Source organism: Theropithecus gelada, chromosome 3 (assembly GCF_003255815.1).
Source record: "Theropithecus gelada isolate Dixy chromosome 3, Tgel_1.0, whole genome shotgun sequence".
NCBI classification, from domain to species: Eukaryota; Metazoa; Chordata; class Mammalia; order Primates; family Cercopithecidae; genus Theropithecus; species Theropithecus gelada.
In genome coordinates, this window is record NC_037670.1 from 21,541,175 (window position 1) to 21,558,032 (window position 16,858).

Genomic DNA, 16,858 nt, shown 5'->3' on the forward strand with positions numbered 1-16,858 from the left:
AAGACACTCACCTTCTTGCAAATTGTTTTCAATTATTATACCCCATTTGTGGAACTCACGTCGGAGTCTGGTAAACAGTCGGCTGTCATCTTCCCCTACAGTTTCCTCCCCTTGTATGAGAGCAGTGATGTCCTGATTAAAGGCATTAATTTTCTGTCAAGAAGAAAAACATCAGTATAAGCAGATAGACTTCAAATCCAAGGTCAAGGTCGTTTGGAGGCCGTGCCTATGTGGAGGGTGGGGAGTCATTCTTTGCTTCCTTATGGTACACTGTGGATCAGAGGAAAGCAGAGGTTTTGGCACCAGAAAATCCTATCCCACCCCTTACTGCCTTAAGGATCTGGGCAATGATCATGACAGAGTGGGTACAACGCAGCCTGAGCATCCCTCACTGCTGAGTGTCCCCGCACACCCACACTCCCTGCCCTGCCTCCCTCAGCCCTGCCCACCCTTTGAGTGCTATGGGCCAGATGTCTTTGGATCAGCTTTGGGGGAGTGAAGAAGGAAGTGCGTAAGGCCCAGGGCCCCTTTTCTGACCATGACATGTGCTTCTCCAGCTCCATGCAGCTGGCAACACTCACGTCTATCAGAAAGAACATTTTTTCATTTTCATCTTCCGGTATGTCGACACCATACTTTTGTAGCTCCTCTGTTATTCCCTGGTGACTCTCCTTGATTTGATTTTCTAACAGCGGCAGAGATTTCTGAGGAAAATGGAGAGAAAATAATGGGAATTTATAAAGATGAACAGGGAATGAAAAGGAGGTCCCGGGCCTCCCTCTACATAGGAGCTGTGTGGGCTGTTTGACTTCCTGGCTTCCTCTAAAAGGAAGCTTTTCCAGACCTGGGGGGCAGGGGGACACACGCTAGGGGCACTGTTTTCTGCCCAGGTCTTCCCCCTTCCCCACTCCTGTGGCAGCAGCCTCATGAGCAGCACTGAGGCACCCACTGTGCATGGGTGCTGGGCCCTGGTAGAGCGACCCAGGGGCAGTTCCTCCTGTCGTCGAATTAGGTAAACTCTCTGGAGGGAGACTGGAGAGATCCACTTGTTTAGTAGGTTCTGAAGAAGTAGCATTTGGAGCAATTGGAGATTCAACAACTTTTATGTTGTTTGCAATCAATAAAAAGTGATCAGAGACTTATGTTTTTAACAATACGGTTGACACCATGTGCTGGCTCACACTTCCATAGCAAACATCTAAAAATGCCGGCTGACATGTGAAAGCCATACCTTTAAAATGTATCGGTGGACTGACAAGTTAGTGAGGGGTACTCAGATGCCAGCCCCAGTAACAGTGGCCAGGGAGGGGCTCAAGGAGGAGGCAGCAATGGAGCCTATCTCAGCCGCAAGGGCATCTGTCTAGGTAAGAAGACTCAAACGTGAACCTACGAGCCTGACTTGGTACAATGGCAAAAAAAAAACCCCATGGGCTTGCTCGAGGTGGGGAATCTAATAAGGAAGCATCCCTTTTCTGCATACAATGGGACCCCAAAGAGCTCTGCGCTCATCACAGTCAGCTGGAAAACAACCCCATTCTGCACCCACATTCCTGGGGACCACGTGGAAGACCTTGGTGCTGAGTTGAAAATTGGAAAAAGGCCAGCCTGGCCAACATGGCGAAACCCTGACTCTACTAAAAATACAAAAATTAGCTGGGCATGGTGGTGTGCACCTGTAATCCCAGCTACTCAGAAGGCCGAGGTATGAGAATGGCTTGAACCCAGGAGGCAGAGGTTGCAGTGAGCCAAGATCATGCCACCGCACTCCAGCCTGGGCAATAGAGAAAGACTCTGTCTCAAAAAAAAAAAAAAAAAAAAAAAAAAAAAAGGAAAAAGAAAATTTGAAAAAGGAAGAGACTACATTCATGCAGATTTTTAAAAAGAACCACAGAGCTTTTACAAAGCTTTTAGAAGTTAAAAAATACGTTCATTAGAATGACTAAGACATTATAATAGTGGTTGTCAATGGGAAAGGAAAAGTTAGTAGCTTGTGCATAAGATTTTAATTTTAATTTTGGCCCAGTAGAGATAAGTCTGTCAGCATCCCCCCAGACTGTGGTCCCCTGAAAAGCAGTAATCTGCATCGTCTGGGGGCTTGCTGGAAATGCAGAATCCTAGGCCGCACTCCAGACCCACAGAATCTAAATCTGCAGCTTAACAAGATCCTCAGAAGATCTGTGTGTACAGCGATGTTTAAGCAGCCAGCAAGGTTCAGCTCTGTGTTCTTAGTATTCTTTTCAGAGAACCCACAGCTCTGCCCGTGCTTACACAGATGTGTGCAATGAGCTCGCTGGTAAGTTTCTCTGCCAGGCAGGGAATCGTGGCCTTGCCTTCCTCCAGCAGATCCCTAGAAGAGAACACAGGAATGATTTCCACCTTGATGTAGCCAGAATACGCATGTCTGCCTTCTGCTGTTGGGAAAAGTCAAGGTGAATTTCAGTTGTTTACAACTGGATGGAATGTCTTGCAATTGGTACCCAACAAATACTCAGAATTGGATTGAATAGGATTATGACTGAATTTTAGCAATCTAGGATATTTCAACAATGATATGGAATAAGCCCTTCCAGCTGATATAATAAAAGTGTATCATGGTATTTGACTCTAGACTTGGTCATCACAAAAATACACAGGCATGTATAGACACGTTTATATAACACATACCCCCTTCTATGTGTAATATGTGTAGGTAATCATAATGGATAGAGACATATCTTCATACGAATACATTGAAGCATACTGAGATAAATGGGTAGCAGAACACTGAGGAGAAGAGACACAAGATATCTTGTCCAAGATAAAAACTTAAACCATGGGCTGCCTGGAGGAAGGAAGTCAAGCATCTTCTCACCCGATCCAAATTTGTGCTCCCAGGGTGTTATTACAGGGTTTCCCACATTTTATAGGACATTTTAGGATAAAGGAAGCAGCGAAGCATGAGTTTCTGTGCCTTTTTGTGAGAGTATAGTCATACCTAAGCTTCAGTTTCTCTGTCAATTTTTCTAGATTGTAGTAAAATACATACAACATAAAATTGACCATTTAACCATCTTTAAGAGTACACTTGAGTGGCATGAAATACGTTCACACTATTATGCAACCATCACCACTGTCTTCAGAACTTTTCATATTCCCAAACTGAAACAATGGCCCCATTAAACACTACCTCCCCATTCTCTCTCTCCCAGCCCCTGGCACCCACCATTCTTTCTGTCTCTATGAATCTTACTACTCCAGGGACCTCAGCTAAATGGAATCAGACAGTATCCGTCCTCTTATGACTGGGTTCTTTAACTTAGTAGAATGTTCCCAAGCTTCATCCATGTTGTAGCATGTGTCGGAATGTCCTTGCCTTTCTAAGGCTGAAAGTATTCCACGTTTTTGTACAGACCACATTGCTTTCTGCATCCATCCGTCAATGACACTGAGTCATCTCATCTTTTGGCTATTGTGAATGTGCAGAATAGCATGTAAGTTTCTGTTTGATATTTCTGGAATTCTGAGTAATGGTTCTCTGTAGGCTTCTGGGAGAACTGAATGCAAGAATGTTTACAACTCTACATAGTCTCATCATTTTAAATCTTACCAATTTATCAGTCTTTTCCTTTCAAAAAATGTCACTTTTGGCAGGAGGGATAGAAAGGCCTTATAAACTATTCACCTACCTTTTCTTCTGGGATGCTTATTGCTTCCTTTTAATGTTTGACTTTAACTATTTTGGTATAATGAGGTAAGAGCAGTATTTTAATTTTTTTCCCAAATATTAATTAGCCCAACACCATTAATAGATAAGCAAGCTGATATAGTCCACTATTTGATTTGAAATGCTGCGTTTATCGGCCGGGCGCGGTGGCTCAAGCCTGTNGGGGGGCAGTATTTTGTAATCCCCTTTCTATTCTTCTAGCTGAATTCCATAGTCCTTGTTGGGGAACAAGCATAGTCACACACACACTCCACACATCTGTGGGACGGCTGCCACTTTCCCCAGGAAGGCCTGACATCCTGGGCTTGGACTGATCTGTGATGAAACCCAGGCGAGCGCACCTGAAATGTGGGTGGTCCTCAAAGAAGATCTTCTCTCTCTGCAGGGCTTCGGACAGGCTCAGCTGGTCCTGGATCTCCTGCTGGCCGCGGCACTTGACGATCATGTAGCCCTTCTTCAGGTGGAACACGAGGTTCCGCACCACATCCACAACCTTGTCTTCAGTTCCTTTGTCCACCAGATCAGGCTTCGTCAAGATTCCTGCGAGCCAGATGTATTTGGGGAGAGAACGTGCCCAGTCACGAGGCAGAGGTGAACAAACAACCGCTCATGCCCCCAGTCTCCCAGGGTTTCCTCCCATCCTTGCTTGAGGGCAGGCCATGGGCCCTGGAGAACCATGGGGCCAGTGGAGCCCCACTCCAGAAAAGAACTCCATGGCAAGCCGCATGAAGGCAGGAATGCCTCCCGGAACAGTGTGTGGCTCTCCCCAAGCTCCTTCACCCAGGTCCACTGTAGAACACGCCACATTTTGTTTGTCCCTTGAGTTATGGACATCCCATCTCAAACACATTCTTAATGAATACCATGTGCTTCCTGAGTTTGCCCTGCTTCTGAGCCCACTGTGCCTTTCTGAGCAAGTAGATAAGGGTTACAAGGTAACCTAGCCAGTGAAAGTCAACAGCAGCTCATTTCGCTTGGCCTTGGTGGGCACCAAACCTGCCCCCTTAGCAGGTCTTAGTGGAGGCAGGTCCCCACTGAGCAAAGCCCATGGAGACTGGAGGGACACTTGCCCACTGGCAGACCACTGAGCACAGGCGGGCTCCCCCATTCTCACCGATGGTCCTGTCTCCCTCGGGGTCCACCTCCTGGGCCATGCTCAGCGCCTCTGTGGTGGCGATGTCCACATTACTGGGGACCACCACCAGGTTGATCGTCTCCTGCCTCTGGATGTACTTCCTGATGAGTGTCTTGATCTGTAAGGAAATGAGGAGGTGACTCATGAGTATGGCAAAGGCAAGTGAGAGGTGAGACAGGTCCTGACCTTGTACTTGCTTCAGTCCCTGAGAGTCCCAGGGGTATTTCCCCCAAAAGAAGTAACTTTGGAGAAATGAACCCACAAACGCAACCCTGGAGGTACCTACCAAGCTGGAATTATGAGAAAATAAATTATCTGCGACAGAAACAGAGCTGTAGGCTCAGGGAAAACCACGAGGTTTCAGGTAATTAACCCCCAAGACCTTAGATCTGATGGTCACAATGAAAAATGGTGGCCAAAAAACCCCACTTCACCCCTAAATCTTTGATCTGTAAAGTAAGATTCATCGATACTAAAATATCATTATACCTGTTTCTTTCTTGCTTGTTTTGTTTTTGTTTTGAGACAAGTTCTTGCTCTGTTGCCTAGGCTGGAGTGCAGTGGCACAATCATGGCTCATTGCAGTCTCCCTGGTTCCAGCAATCCTCCCAGTAGTTGACAGGTGCACGCCACTATACCTGGCTAATTTTTTAACCTTTCTTTTATAGAGAAGGGGGTCTTCACTATGTTGCTCGGGTTTCTGTCAAACTCTTGGGCTCAAGGAATCCTCCTGCCTCAGCCTCCCAAAGTGCTGGGATTATAGGAGTGAGCCACTGTGTGTGGCCCATTATACTTCTTTTTAATGCTCTCTTCCCACATAAGACCCCTTCCTAATACACAGCACTTTAGATATGGCATTTCATAAAACATAAAACAAATACATAGATGTTTCCAACTGGGCCCATTGGCCTCACTTTCTCCAAAGAAGCTTCCATTCAACTTGACAGAAGAGACTGACCAATGGGCTCTCTAAATTCCCCACTCACACCTCCAAATACTAACTCAGCTCTGGACTCAAGGTTAGTCTAATACAGTACCCCCTTTCTCCTCCCACCCCTCCCATACACCCCCCCATCCCCACACCAACGCCAAGGTCAGAGTGGGTCTGAAGTCTGACCTTATACCCAATGTCAGGAGGTTGATTGCCCACAGCCACTCTGGTTATCCCAGGAAGGTCTATTAGAGTCAGATCTGGGACATCTCGGGAGCTGATCTCCAGGGTAATTAGCTCATGACTGATTCCCATTCCTTCCCCGGCGATGGTATTCTGGGCTAGAGAAGAAGCAGGGAAAATCAAACCCAGAGCTTAGGATGAAAGGATCTCATGACAGTGAATACTCTGAAAGCATCTTCTCCTCTCTGTGAGTCATGGATAAAAGCATATTTGGAGCAGGTTCAATTTTCTGTGATTGGGACGAAAGAGATCTCAAAGGATAACTCAGTATTTTCCCTGCTGTTGGCCAGCACTGTGTGTAGAGAGACCTTGTGAGAACATCACCATGAGTGACACCCACTTAGACCAGTCCAAAGCCGGGCTGAGGCAAGAAGTTCTTTCTGGTAGCATTCCTAAATCCTTCTCATTGGTGTCAGTAGCAAATCAGCAACCAAGCAAAATAAAAACAAAAATGTATGGAAATTCCTAAAATATAAACTGGAAAATCATATGGGGAAATGTGCTTATTTTAGCTAAGATAAGCACTGGTTGTTAACATCCCAATAAGATTTTATTTTGCTCCTTCCTCCTTAATGAATTTCAGGATAGGAATTTGTTTCATCAGATTGTTGGCTAACACCACTTTACTCTTTTCTACATCTAGAATGTCTTTTTGGGATGTTTGATATCAATTTAGAACTTAGGAAATAACAGTGGTTATGGTCCACTAATTGTTCCCCCAATATCCATGTACCTGCCATGTGGTCATGAGACCGGGTTCTGGCCAGCGGGCCATGTGAAAATGTTATGTGCAACTTCAGAGAGTGTGCTCATGAAGGCGGAGATATGCCCCTTGCCATGGTCCAGCTGGCTTCAAAGTGGACTTGCTGACTAAGTCACAGCCGTTGGGGGGGCCTTGGAAACAGAGGCCACACCCAGTGAAGAAACGGGATCAGAATAAGTCTTGGTTCCTGACACTGGAATCCCCAGTCAGCTCTGGTCTGTCCCCCTTCAGACTTATATGAGAGGGACAGAAAGCTTCTACATTGTTTAGACCACTGTGTTAGCAACTTGCTGGCACAATGGCATCCACATTCCCTTCCATGCCTGTATGCACGCTACTTTACAGGGTGCCTTTGTCACTTCCATGGAGAGAGAGAATCTGTCCCTTGAAATTGGGCTTGGCCACTTGACTTTCTCTGGCTAAGGGGATGTTACACAGTGCGACCCCAAGAGAGACTGAAAGGTGTTAGATGCTGGGTCTTGCCCTCTTTTGCTGCTAGGAACCCCTCCACCCAAATTAAGAAGTCCAGCTTAGCCTTCTGGAGGGGAGAGACCACACAGACAGAAGGCCTCGTCACTCCAGTCAAGGGCCATCCTGGACCACCAGCCCCAGCCCAGCTAGCCCAGAGAAGAACTGCCTGGCTGGTCCATCAAGTCATGAGAAATCAAAGTGGTTAAGCCATTAGTTTTAAGATGGGTTTGTTTTACAGCAAGGGCTGACTAACACATACAGTTATTTTGAGTGTTCTGCTGCAGGCAGCCAACCTGATCCCAACTAATTCAAAATCATGGTCTGTCAATAACATTATTTATCTTTCTATAAACAGTCAACAAATGTGATTAATGCTCCATCTTTACAAATGCTAAACTTGTCCCTTCCTACTGCTGGGCATCAGTTCATGTCACTTCAGTACCTTCCCAGTGTGAATGAAACTTAATCATGTGACATGCTAGAAAAACAGAAAGGTCAAGAGGAAGATGTTATCCGTGCATCTCATAGTGGCTGCTCTTTGTCAGCTACTCTGCCCTATCTACACTGCTGGTGTCGTTTCCCCTTGCAGACAACTTCAAATTGATCCTTGTGGTTTGCATTTATGGAGGCCTACCATGAGTTAGCCTAAGTTAGGATTATGCAAACCCAGACACTCCCCCCATTTCTTAGGAAAAGGGTGCTGGTTCTGAGAGGGGTTCAGTGATGATCCAGTCCACAATGTGGAGCTCTTTGTATAAAGGAAGAGGGGGAGGAGCTCCCTCACCCTCACATCTGGCTCCTCTTCTGCCAGATCTAAGTAGGGAAGCCTTTGATTAAGGGACAGATCGTCCATATTTGGGGACAAGTTTTACATTTCAAAATTCACATTATTCTAGATACTCACATAATAAGCAATAGATGTGTTTTTGAGACAGGGTCTCACTCTGTTGCCAGGCTAGAGTGCTGTGGCAAGGTCACAGCTCACTGCAGCCTTGACTTCCCAGGCTCAAGCAACTCTCCTAGCTCAGCTTCCTGAGAATAGCTGGGACCACGGGTGCATGCCACCATGCCCAGCTGTTTTAATTTTTTTTTTAAGAGGCAGGGTCTCACTATGTTGCCCTGGCTGGTCTTGAACTCCTGGGCTCAAGCAATCCTCCTGCATCAGCCTCCCAAAGAGCTGGGATTACAAGCACAAGCCACTGTGCCCGGCCAGAAATAAATTATTGCTATCAGATGCTGATATCCAAGCATGCTGGTCATAATGAGGTAAAAGAAGTAGAAGGAACTGGGGCCTGATGTGCAGGAGAAAGGGGTCCTAAGGAAACAGCACAGGCCCAGGGAGGTGGGAGTAGGAACAGTTACAAACTGACCCCAGGCATGTCAGAAGGCTTGACCAGGCATCCAAACAGGGGGTACTCACCTTTATTAATTTCCTCTTCTACCTCTGAAGCATCCAAAATCTCAGTCTCGTAGTCCTGGTAACTGACCTTGCCTCTCCACTCATCTTCGTTCACAAGTTTCTTCAGTTTCAGCACCAGCGGGCATCTAGTCACGATCCCTAGGAGGTCACGCCCACATCAGTGCTCCACTTTGCTCTTAAAAGACCTACATAGTGCCTTAGGCCCATGGTTCTCAAACTTTTATACGCTCATCTGGGGAGACATTTAAAACTGGAAACTTTCTGGTCTTACCCTCCGATATGTGGGGACATTGCACTGTGTCTGGGTGACTTCAAGAACATGCATTCTGAATACGTAACCCAGGTGAGTTTTTGCTCACTAACGCTTGAAAGCCACCACTCTTGGCTTCCTGCCTCATCCCAGTGTTCTGCCATCAGCTCAGGTGGAAGACCACACGGGGAAACCCCCCAAACTCATCCGAACATCTTCCATTATCCTCCCAACATACACTCTACCCCCATTAGGAAAGTATCCTGCTACCACCAGGCCACCTTACCATTGTCCCCCTACTGTAAACTCCTTCCATATTCTACTTACCATGCCTGACCTATATTGCAAGACCCATCCCAGGCCTGAACTCTTTGAGCCCTCACCCATCTAGTTCTGAACTGGGGGACTCAAATGCATTTATTCAGGTCTCCTCAAACTATAGATTACATATTACTTACGTGAAAAAAAATGTGCAATGAGATAGTGTTATGAAATGGTGTTCCCTCCAAATTCCTATGTTGAAGCCCTAACCCCTAATGGGACTGTATTTGAAAATAAGGCCTTTAAAGCAGTAATTAAGGTTAAATGAGGTCATTAGGGTGGGCCCCAATCCAATATGACTGATGCCCTTACGAAGAGGAAGAGACAGCAGAGATGCTTGTGTGCAGAAGGAAGGCCGCGCGGGGGAGCAGTGAGGTGGCGGCCTTCTGCAAGCCATGGAGAAAGGCCTCAGGAGAAACTAAACCATGATGTTGGACTTCCAGTCTCCAGAACTGTGAGAAAATAAGCTTTCGTTGTGTAAGCCACCCTATCTGTGGTATTTTGTTATAGCAACCTGAGCAGACTAATATACAATGTAAGTTCTTACCACTGCCTCTGGGAAGGGCAACTCCTGACAGTGCCTCCAACACAGAGCTCTTGCCCGAGCTCTGGTCCCCGATGACGGCGATGGCTGGCAGGGCCAGGTCCTGCTCCACACCCAGAGCCCGCAGGGAGTCGATGAGGTCGATGCAGGGGCGCACCTTCTCCTCGTACTGGCTGCACAGGCTCTCAGCCACCTGGAGGAAGCGAAAATGGAGAATTCTTCATGGCCTGCAGATCATGTTCATGATATGGTTTGGCTCTGTGTCCCCACCCAAATCTCATCTCAAATTGTAATCCCCATAATCCCTACATATGAAGGGAGAGACCAGGGGGAGGTAATTGGATTGTGGGGGAGGTTTTCCCCAGGCTGTTCTCATGATAGTGACTTTTCATGAGATCTAATGGTTTTATAAGTGGCAAGTTCCTCCTTCAGTCATTCTCTCTCCTGCCGCCTTGTGAAGAGATGCCTTCCTCCATGATTGTAAGTTTCCTGAGGCCTCCCCAGCCATATGGATTGTGAGTCAATTCAACCTCTTTTCTTTATAAATTACCCAGTTTCAGGCAGTTCTTTATAGCAGTGTGAAAACAAACCAATACCCTCCATTAAAGACGGCCAACTTCAATAAGTCTAATACACAGGTTACTGGAATCCCCAAAAGATAATGGAAGACACACACACAAAAAAAAATTCAAAGAAATAATACACACAATTCCCTCAAACTTAACGAAAACCATAAACCCAAAGATCTCAGAAACTCAACAAACATCAAGCACAGCAAACATAAACATCATCAAGCCATTAAGAGGGTCCAATTGCTCAAAACCAGTAATAAAGAGAAAATGACAGGAGCAGCCAGAGAATGATATAGTGTGAGCAGAGGAACACAAATGAGAAATCTGCTGTAAATCTTATCAGAAACAATAATAAGTGAGAAGATAGTTAAGCAGTATTTTTAAAGTACTGAAAAACACCATCAATCTAGAACTCTATACCCAGCAAAAATATCTTTTAAAAATGAAGGCAAAACAAAGACCTTTTTAGCCATCCAAAAGCTTAACTAATTTATTACCAGTAGACCTGAACTACAGGAAATGTTAAAGAAGTTCTTCAGGTAGGAGGAAAATGACACTGAATGGAAATCTGGATCTACACAAAGGAGTCTATACTAGAAGGGGTAACTACTAGACTTTTTCCTATTACTTTGCTATCTTTATTGAATGTTTGAACATAAATAACAATATTGTGGGATTTATGATGTATGTAAAAGTAAGATGCATGATAGAAATAGTATGAAGGCTGGGAGCAGAGAGATGGAAGTACACTATTCCAAGGTTCTCACACTATACATGAAGGGACAGACTATCACTTGAAGGTTGACTTATTAAAGATATATGCTATAAACACCAAGAGTTATACTTAATAAGACAACAAAGGAGACATGATGGAATCATAAAAAATAATTAATCCAGAAGGCAGAAAAAGAGGAAAGGGGGAATGAAGAACAGGTGGGATAAATAGAAAACAAATAGCAAGATGATATTCTCAAACCTAATTATATTATCAGTCACATTAAATATAAATGATCTAAATATTCTTAGTCAAAATGACTTTGAAAAAGAAGAACAAAGTCAGAGGACTAGCATTACCTAATTTCCATAATTACTATAAAGTTAAAGTAATCAAAACAGTGAAGTACTTGCATAAAAACAGAGAAAGCAGCAGACTTCACATTCATCCTGCCCACCTACCAGCAGCTGGGCACAATTTTCCAAATGTGGGCTGATTGGGGTTCAGGAAGAAAATATGAGAAAATCATCTCATCTTTTACCTCTTTCTTTTTAATGACTATTTTTGTGCATGCTTCAACATGGACATAAGTTTTCACTAGAATAGCTTCTTTATATCAGGACAAGAAGCTCTTTATATTTGGGGTCAGATGATTCTTTGTTGCAGGGGCTGCCCTACACATTGTAGGAGGTTTAGCCAAGTATCTGGCCTCTATTCACTATTCACCCTGAGTTGTGACAACTGAGATGTCTCTAGACCTGGCCACAAGTTCCAGGGAGCAAAATGGCCCCTAAGAACCACAGCCTTACCAAATGCATGAATACCATCAATAGCCTTGGTCTTAGTTCACACCTTGTAACTTTTTGTTTTGTTTTCATTTATTTATACTACCTATTTACAAAAGTGTGTCAAACATAATAAAGCAAATGCGCATGTACTAACCACTTGGGTTAAGAACACAAACACTCCCAGTACTTAGGACATTGCACACACCTCCCTAGTCACCTCCTTCCTGTTACTCCCTCACCTCCAGAGGGTCCCTCTATCCTGAGGCTTGCAATCATCACATCCTTGCTTTTCTTTATAGTTTTGCCACCTATACGTTTTTCCTACAGTGGTATATTGCTTATTGCTGCCTGTTTGGGAATTTTATATAAGTGGAATCATTTTGTATATTTCCTGTGTTACTCAGTTCTTTGGTTCAACATTGTTCATTTGACGCAGCCATTTTGATGCCTGAAAATCTAGTTCATTCATTTTTACTACTGCATAGAATTCTGCTACATGAACGTACCACACTCCCAGGATCCATTCCACCATGACAGGCACGTGGACAGAGTCCGGGTTTTGCTGTTATAAACAGTGCTGCTATGCAGGTGGCTCCCAGGGGGATGTGTAAGAGTTTACACACGGTTCTCAAACCCCAGCATGCAGCAGAATCACCTGGAGAGCCTGGTAAAGCACAGGGGGTGGGCGCTGCCCCAGAGTGTCCAATTCACCAGGTCTGAGAGTGGGAGGAGGGGCTGGTCATTTGCATTTCAATCAACTTCCTAGGTGATGCTGATGGACTGGTCCGCAGGTCACACTTTGAGAACCACCGTCTATCCCCAGAAGTGGAACTGTCAGATCACAAGACACACTGTGCTCTCCTTGACTGGAAAAGGCCAAGCTGCTTCTAAAGCAGGCAAGTATGAGTGAGGGAGAGTTCCTCCTGCCCCACACTCTGACATAATTACATCTCTTACAGCCAGACAAGAGATGCCCGAGGCAGGGAAATGCAGAAAAATGTAAACAGTGGTATCAGGGCGGTGGAAAGGTGGTGGTCCTCTGTGTTTTTCCTAAATGATTCAATGTTTTTAAAATATTGTTTGAAAAATTGTTTAACATTGCCTAGGAAAACAGAGCCAGCCTGAAACAGACCAGTGATCCATGGTAATAGGAAACTGAGCACTCTGAGTGCCTGGACACTCCCTGCACTTACTCCTCTCAACAGCCATATAAAGCAAAGACTATTATTCTCATTTTAGATATGGAAAACCAGGCTTATAACAGGAGGAATAACTGCCCACGATCACACAGCTGGGAGTGTCAGCGTCAGGACCAACTCAGGTTGGACTGATTCCAGGGGCCATGATTGCTTCCCACCAAAAATATGTCTTGATTCTGGGCAAAAAATGCACCACGTGGCTTCCCTACAGAGATAATATCCTAATGATGCCCCACGGTTTGTAGCTTGAGACTGAATCATGATGTGGGCAGGAGAAACAAATCTAGTGCTCCTTGAACCCAGGGCCTGGGCCAATTCCTACATGAACCCATCAACAGCTCAGCCAGTGGCCCCAACCCCAGCAGCACCTCCACCCACAGTTGGCTAAGGCCATGAGTCTACACTTGGTTGTAAGCTGGCAAGTAGAGGGTCAGGATCTGCATCCTGGCACAGGAGAGGTGAGAGAGCAGGCATCTCTGGGGCAGCAGCAGCACCTCTGCAGAAAAGGGCAGCCTCGAGTGGACACGGCTCACGTCACATGGATAGCGACTTTCAGAGAGCAACTTACTGAGCCCGGACTCTTCTGGGCCACGTCAGCATCTCCATTCAGTAATAGAGGTTGGGATGCAGCAGCTGGATCAGCTTTTACAATGTCCACTTCAGAAAGAACCATCTTCCTTCTTTCTAAGTTAAGCTTAAAATAAAGCAGATGCCTATTCAACAGATAAGCAGCTGAGTGTATTCAACCATGGAACCAAACCCACCACCAGAAGGGAAGGCCCCTGGGGGCGGGGACTCTGACTAGTTGTTCTTGGTGATGTCCCCAGAGCCTAGAAGAGTGCCTGGGACATGGTGTGTGTTCACTGGCTCTTTATTCACAGAAAGAGAAACAGAGGGACCCAAAGAAGCCAAGGTCAGATGAAGACACATGCGGCCTCCCCGCTCAAGACGCTTCAAGAATATCCCTCTAGGCCTGGCGCCGTGGCTCACGCCTGTAATCTCAGCACTTTGGGAGGCTGAGGTGGGTGGATCATGAGGTCAGGAGTTCAAGACCAGCCTGACCAAGATGGTGAAACTCGTCTCTACTAAAAATACAAAAAAAATTAGCTGGGCATGGTGGCGGGCACCTGTAATCCCAATTACTCAGGAGGCTGAGGCAAAGAATTGCTTGAATCTGGCCGGCAGAGGTTGCAGTGAGCTGAGATCATGCTCCTGCACTCCAGCCTGGGTGACAGAGCGAGATGTTGTCTTAAAATAAAAAAATAAAAATAAAAATAAAGAATATGCCTCTGTTCCCCAAAAGATTTTCTGTGTATCTCCTGTCATAATTTGAGGCCGAATTTCAAAAATGTTTTCAGTATAAATTTGAATAGGATAACAAAGGACACAATTTCTGATGCAACTGTAATACAATTTAAAATTTTACATTTAAAGGCCGGGAGAGGTGGCTCACGCCTGTAATCCCAGCACTCTGGGAGGCCAAGGCGAGTGGATCACCTGACGTCAGGAGTTTGAAGCTAGCTTGGCCAACATAGTGAAACCCTGTCTCTACTAAAAATATAAAAATTAGCTGAAGTAGTGGCACATGCCTGTAGTCCCAGCTACTTGGGAGGCTGAGGCAGGAGAATCACTTGAACCTGGGAGGTGGAGGTTGCAGTGAGCCGAGATCACACCACTGCATTCCAGCCTGGGTGACAGAGCAAGACTTTGTCTTAAAAACAACAACAAACAAAAACAAAAACTTTACATTTAAAAATAAAATTGTTATAGAACTGTTTCCAGTGTAGCCAAGGGAATCCAAATGTTATGGTAATTTGACACCCAAACCTTTAGTTTAAAAAAAATGTGAGCTCTAAGTCTTTTATGCTCTTTCTTTTGATCATCAATTTCACATTTTCATTCTTTTTCTCCCACAAGTGGGGGAAATGTCATTCATTTTACTCTTGAAAGCATGTAACTGACTGCCTTATATTGTCTGCACTACAAATACACATGTATTTGAAATTCATTTTTAAAATGTTGTAGGACAAGTGTCTAAATACAAAATTTTACAGTGTCTAATAATCTTGGATAAAAGTAACTGAAAATCTTTCTCCTATGACTCAAAATAAATGTTATAGAAAATAGCATGCACCAACTTACCTCCAATATACGTTCCTTCAAATAAAAGTAACGTCAACAAGTTAGATGGTATCACTGAGCTGTTCTCCTGCACCTCCTTGAAATCAAGCAAAGTATACAAGTAAGACCCAAACCCGCGGAACACCCAAGAGTACCCACCCACCCAGTCCCATTCCCATTCCCAAGGCTGAGAACCGTGCAAGTGCAGGAGGTCTGAAGCCGATTCTGATTTCCCAGAATCCTTTTCCTATGTTTCCACTATTTTAACTATTTTAACAGATGAAAAAGCAGAGTTTTGCTGCAAATCTGCTGCCTGGATCAATAATATGTAAGGATGCTCTCCTTGCTTCTCCTCACGGGAACCTTCCCCGAGAGCCACGTGATCTTTGTCAATATCATGGGGGTTGAAGGGACAGGTTAAAACAAACTCGTCACCCTGCTCTGTAACATATCTAGCTGCACACCTGAGCCAACGCCATTTCTCCTGTCACACTGGAGTTCACAGAAACGTCCATGTCAGGATGGTCGGGAAGCACTGCCACGGGTTCATGCTGCCTTGGCTAAAGAACACGTCCCTGACGCCAATACTTAAAACTATCCTTTTCTGTCTCCCTTCCCCGGGTTTAAACGCTTCCAGGACAGGCATCCTTGTTTGATTTGGATGGGAAGGAAGGGATGTATTCCTTTTTTTTTTTGAGACAGAGTCTTGCTTTGTTACCAGGCTGGAGTGCAGTGGCGCGATCTTGGCTCACTGCAATCTCCACCTCCCGGGTTCAAGCGATTTTCCTGCCTCAGCCTCCCGAGTAGCTGGGACTACAGGCGCCCGCCACCGCGCCTGGCTAATTTTTTGTATTTTTTTTAGTAGAGATGGGATTTCACAGTGTTAGCCAGGATGGTCTCAATCTCCTGACCTCATGATCCGCCCACCTCTTTTGTCAGGTAGGAGTGGAATGGTTACAAAAGGCAATCCATTGTAAACGGTATTTATGGAGTCTGACAATCTGGAAATTTACTCCCTAAAACTCCCATGCCTTTGGAAAGACCTCATGTGCCCAGGGCATCCCAGGCTCGATACCAAAGACCACCACTTCATCTGCCTCTCAGGAGTGCCAGTCTTCTGGGCTATGGTTGCCTCAGTTGGACTTTCTGCAGCCAGATACGGAGCATCGTTGAGACCAGGACTTGCACCTCATGACCACGGGTTCCACTCAATCAGCTGAAACAGGACTTGGTGAGTAGATTCCCTTCCCTAATTTGTTTCATAAATTGAGATTTTCTGAAAGCTAAACCTTATGGGGTTTGTCTGTAAACCATAAACGTTTGCACCTTTCCCTGATCATTCGGAACATCAGTTTGGATTTCAGGGACAGGGCAGTCTCGGGAGTTCAAACTGATTTCTTACTCCTCCATGGAGCTCGGCATCCAGCTGCAGTCTTCAAACTAAACCAGCTCTGGCCTTGGAAGAGCCAAGAGGTGGTGACTCCTAGCTCTCCATCCCAAAATGCTCCTAAAATGTCTCGGCTGCACCCTGTGTTTGCAGAGGAGGCTGCGGGGAGCCTGGACATGCCTCCCACCTCTCTCTTTTCCAGTCCTCCATCCACTCGTCACTGCACAGCCCCACTGGTCAGAGCCTGAGGTGTTAGGTGGGCATGGATGGGGTTATGCACCAGGCTCTTCTCACA

The 16,858-nt window shown here is 45.4% G+C and overlaps 1 protein-coding gene across 1 annotated transcript in view; it reads right to left on the minus strand.

The window, feature by feature from the left end:
* Nucleotides 1-15,228, minus strand: part of MX1 (MX dynamin like GTPase 1) — a 30,414-nt gene extending 15,186 nt beyond the window's left edge. The window contains exons 1-10 of the mRNA XM_025380298.1: nucleotides 15,198-15,228; nucleotides 13,624-13,768; nucleotides 9,785-9,974; nucleotides 8,667-8,804; nucleotides 5,956-6,110; nucleotides 4,818-4,956; nucleotides 4,045-4,243; nucleotides 2,269-2,347; nucleotides 582-704; nucleotides 12-153 (exon numbers count right to left, since the gene is read on the minus strand). Coding sequence (XP_025236083.1) covers nucleotides 12-153; nucleotides 582-704; nucleotides 2,269-2,347; nucleotides 4,045-4,243; nucleotides 4,818-4,956; nucleotides 5,956-6,110; nucleotides 8,667-8,804; nucleotides 9,785-9,974; nucleotides 13,624-13,728 — 1,270 coding nt within the window. The 5' untranslated portion in view covers nucleotides 13,729-13,768; nucleotides 15,198-15,228. The remainder of the gene's footprint in view (nucleotides 1-11; nucleotides 154-581; nucleotides 705-2,268; nucleotides 2,348-4,044; nucleotides 4,244-4,817; nucleotides 4,957-5,955; nucleotides 6,111-8,666; nucleotides 8,805-9,784; nucleotides 9,975-13,623; nucleotides 13,769-15,197) is intronic.
* Between the last annotated feature and the right edge of the window lie 1,630 nt (nucleotides 15,229-16,858).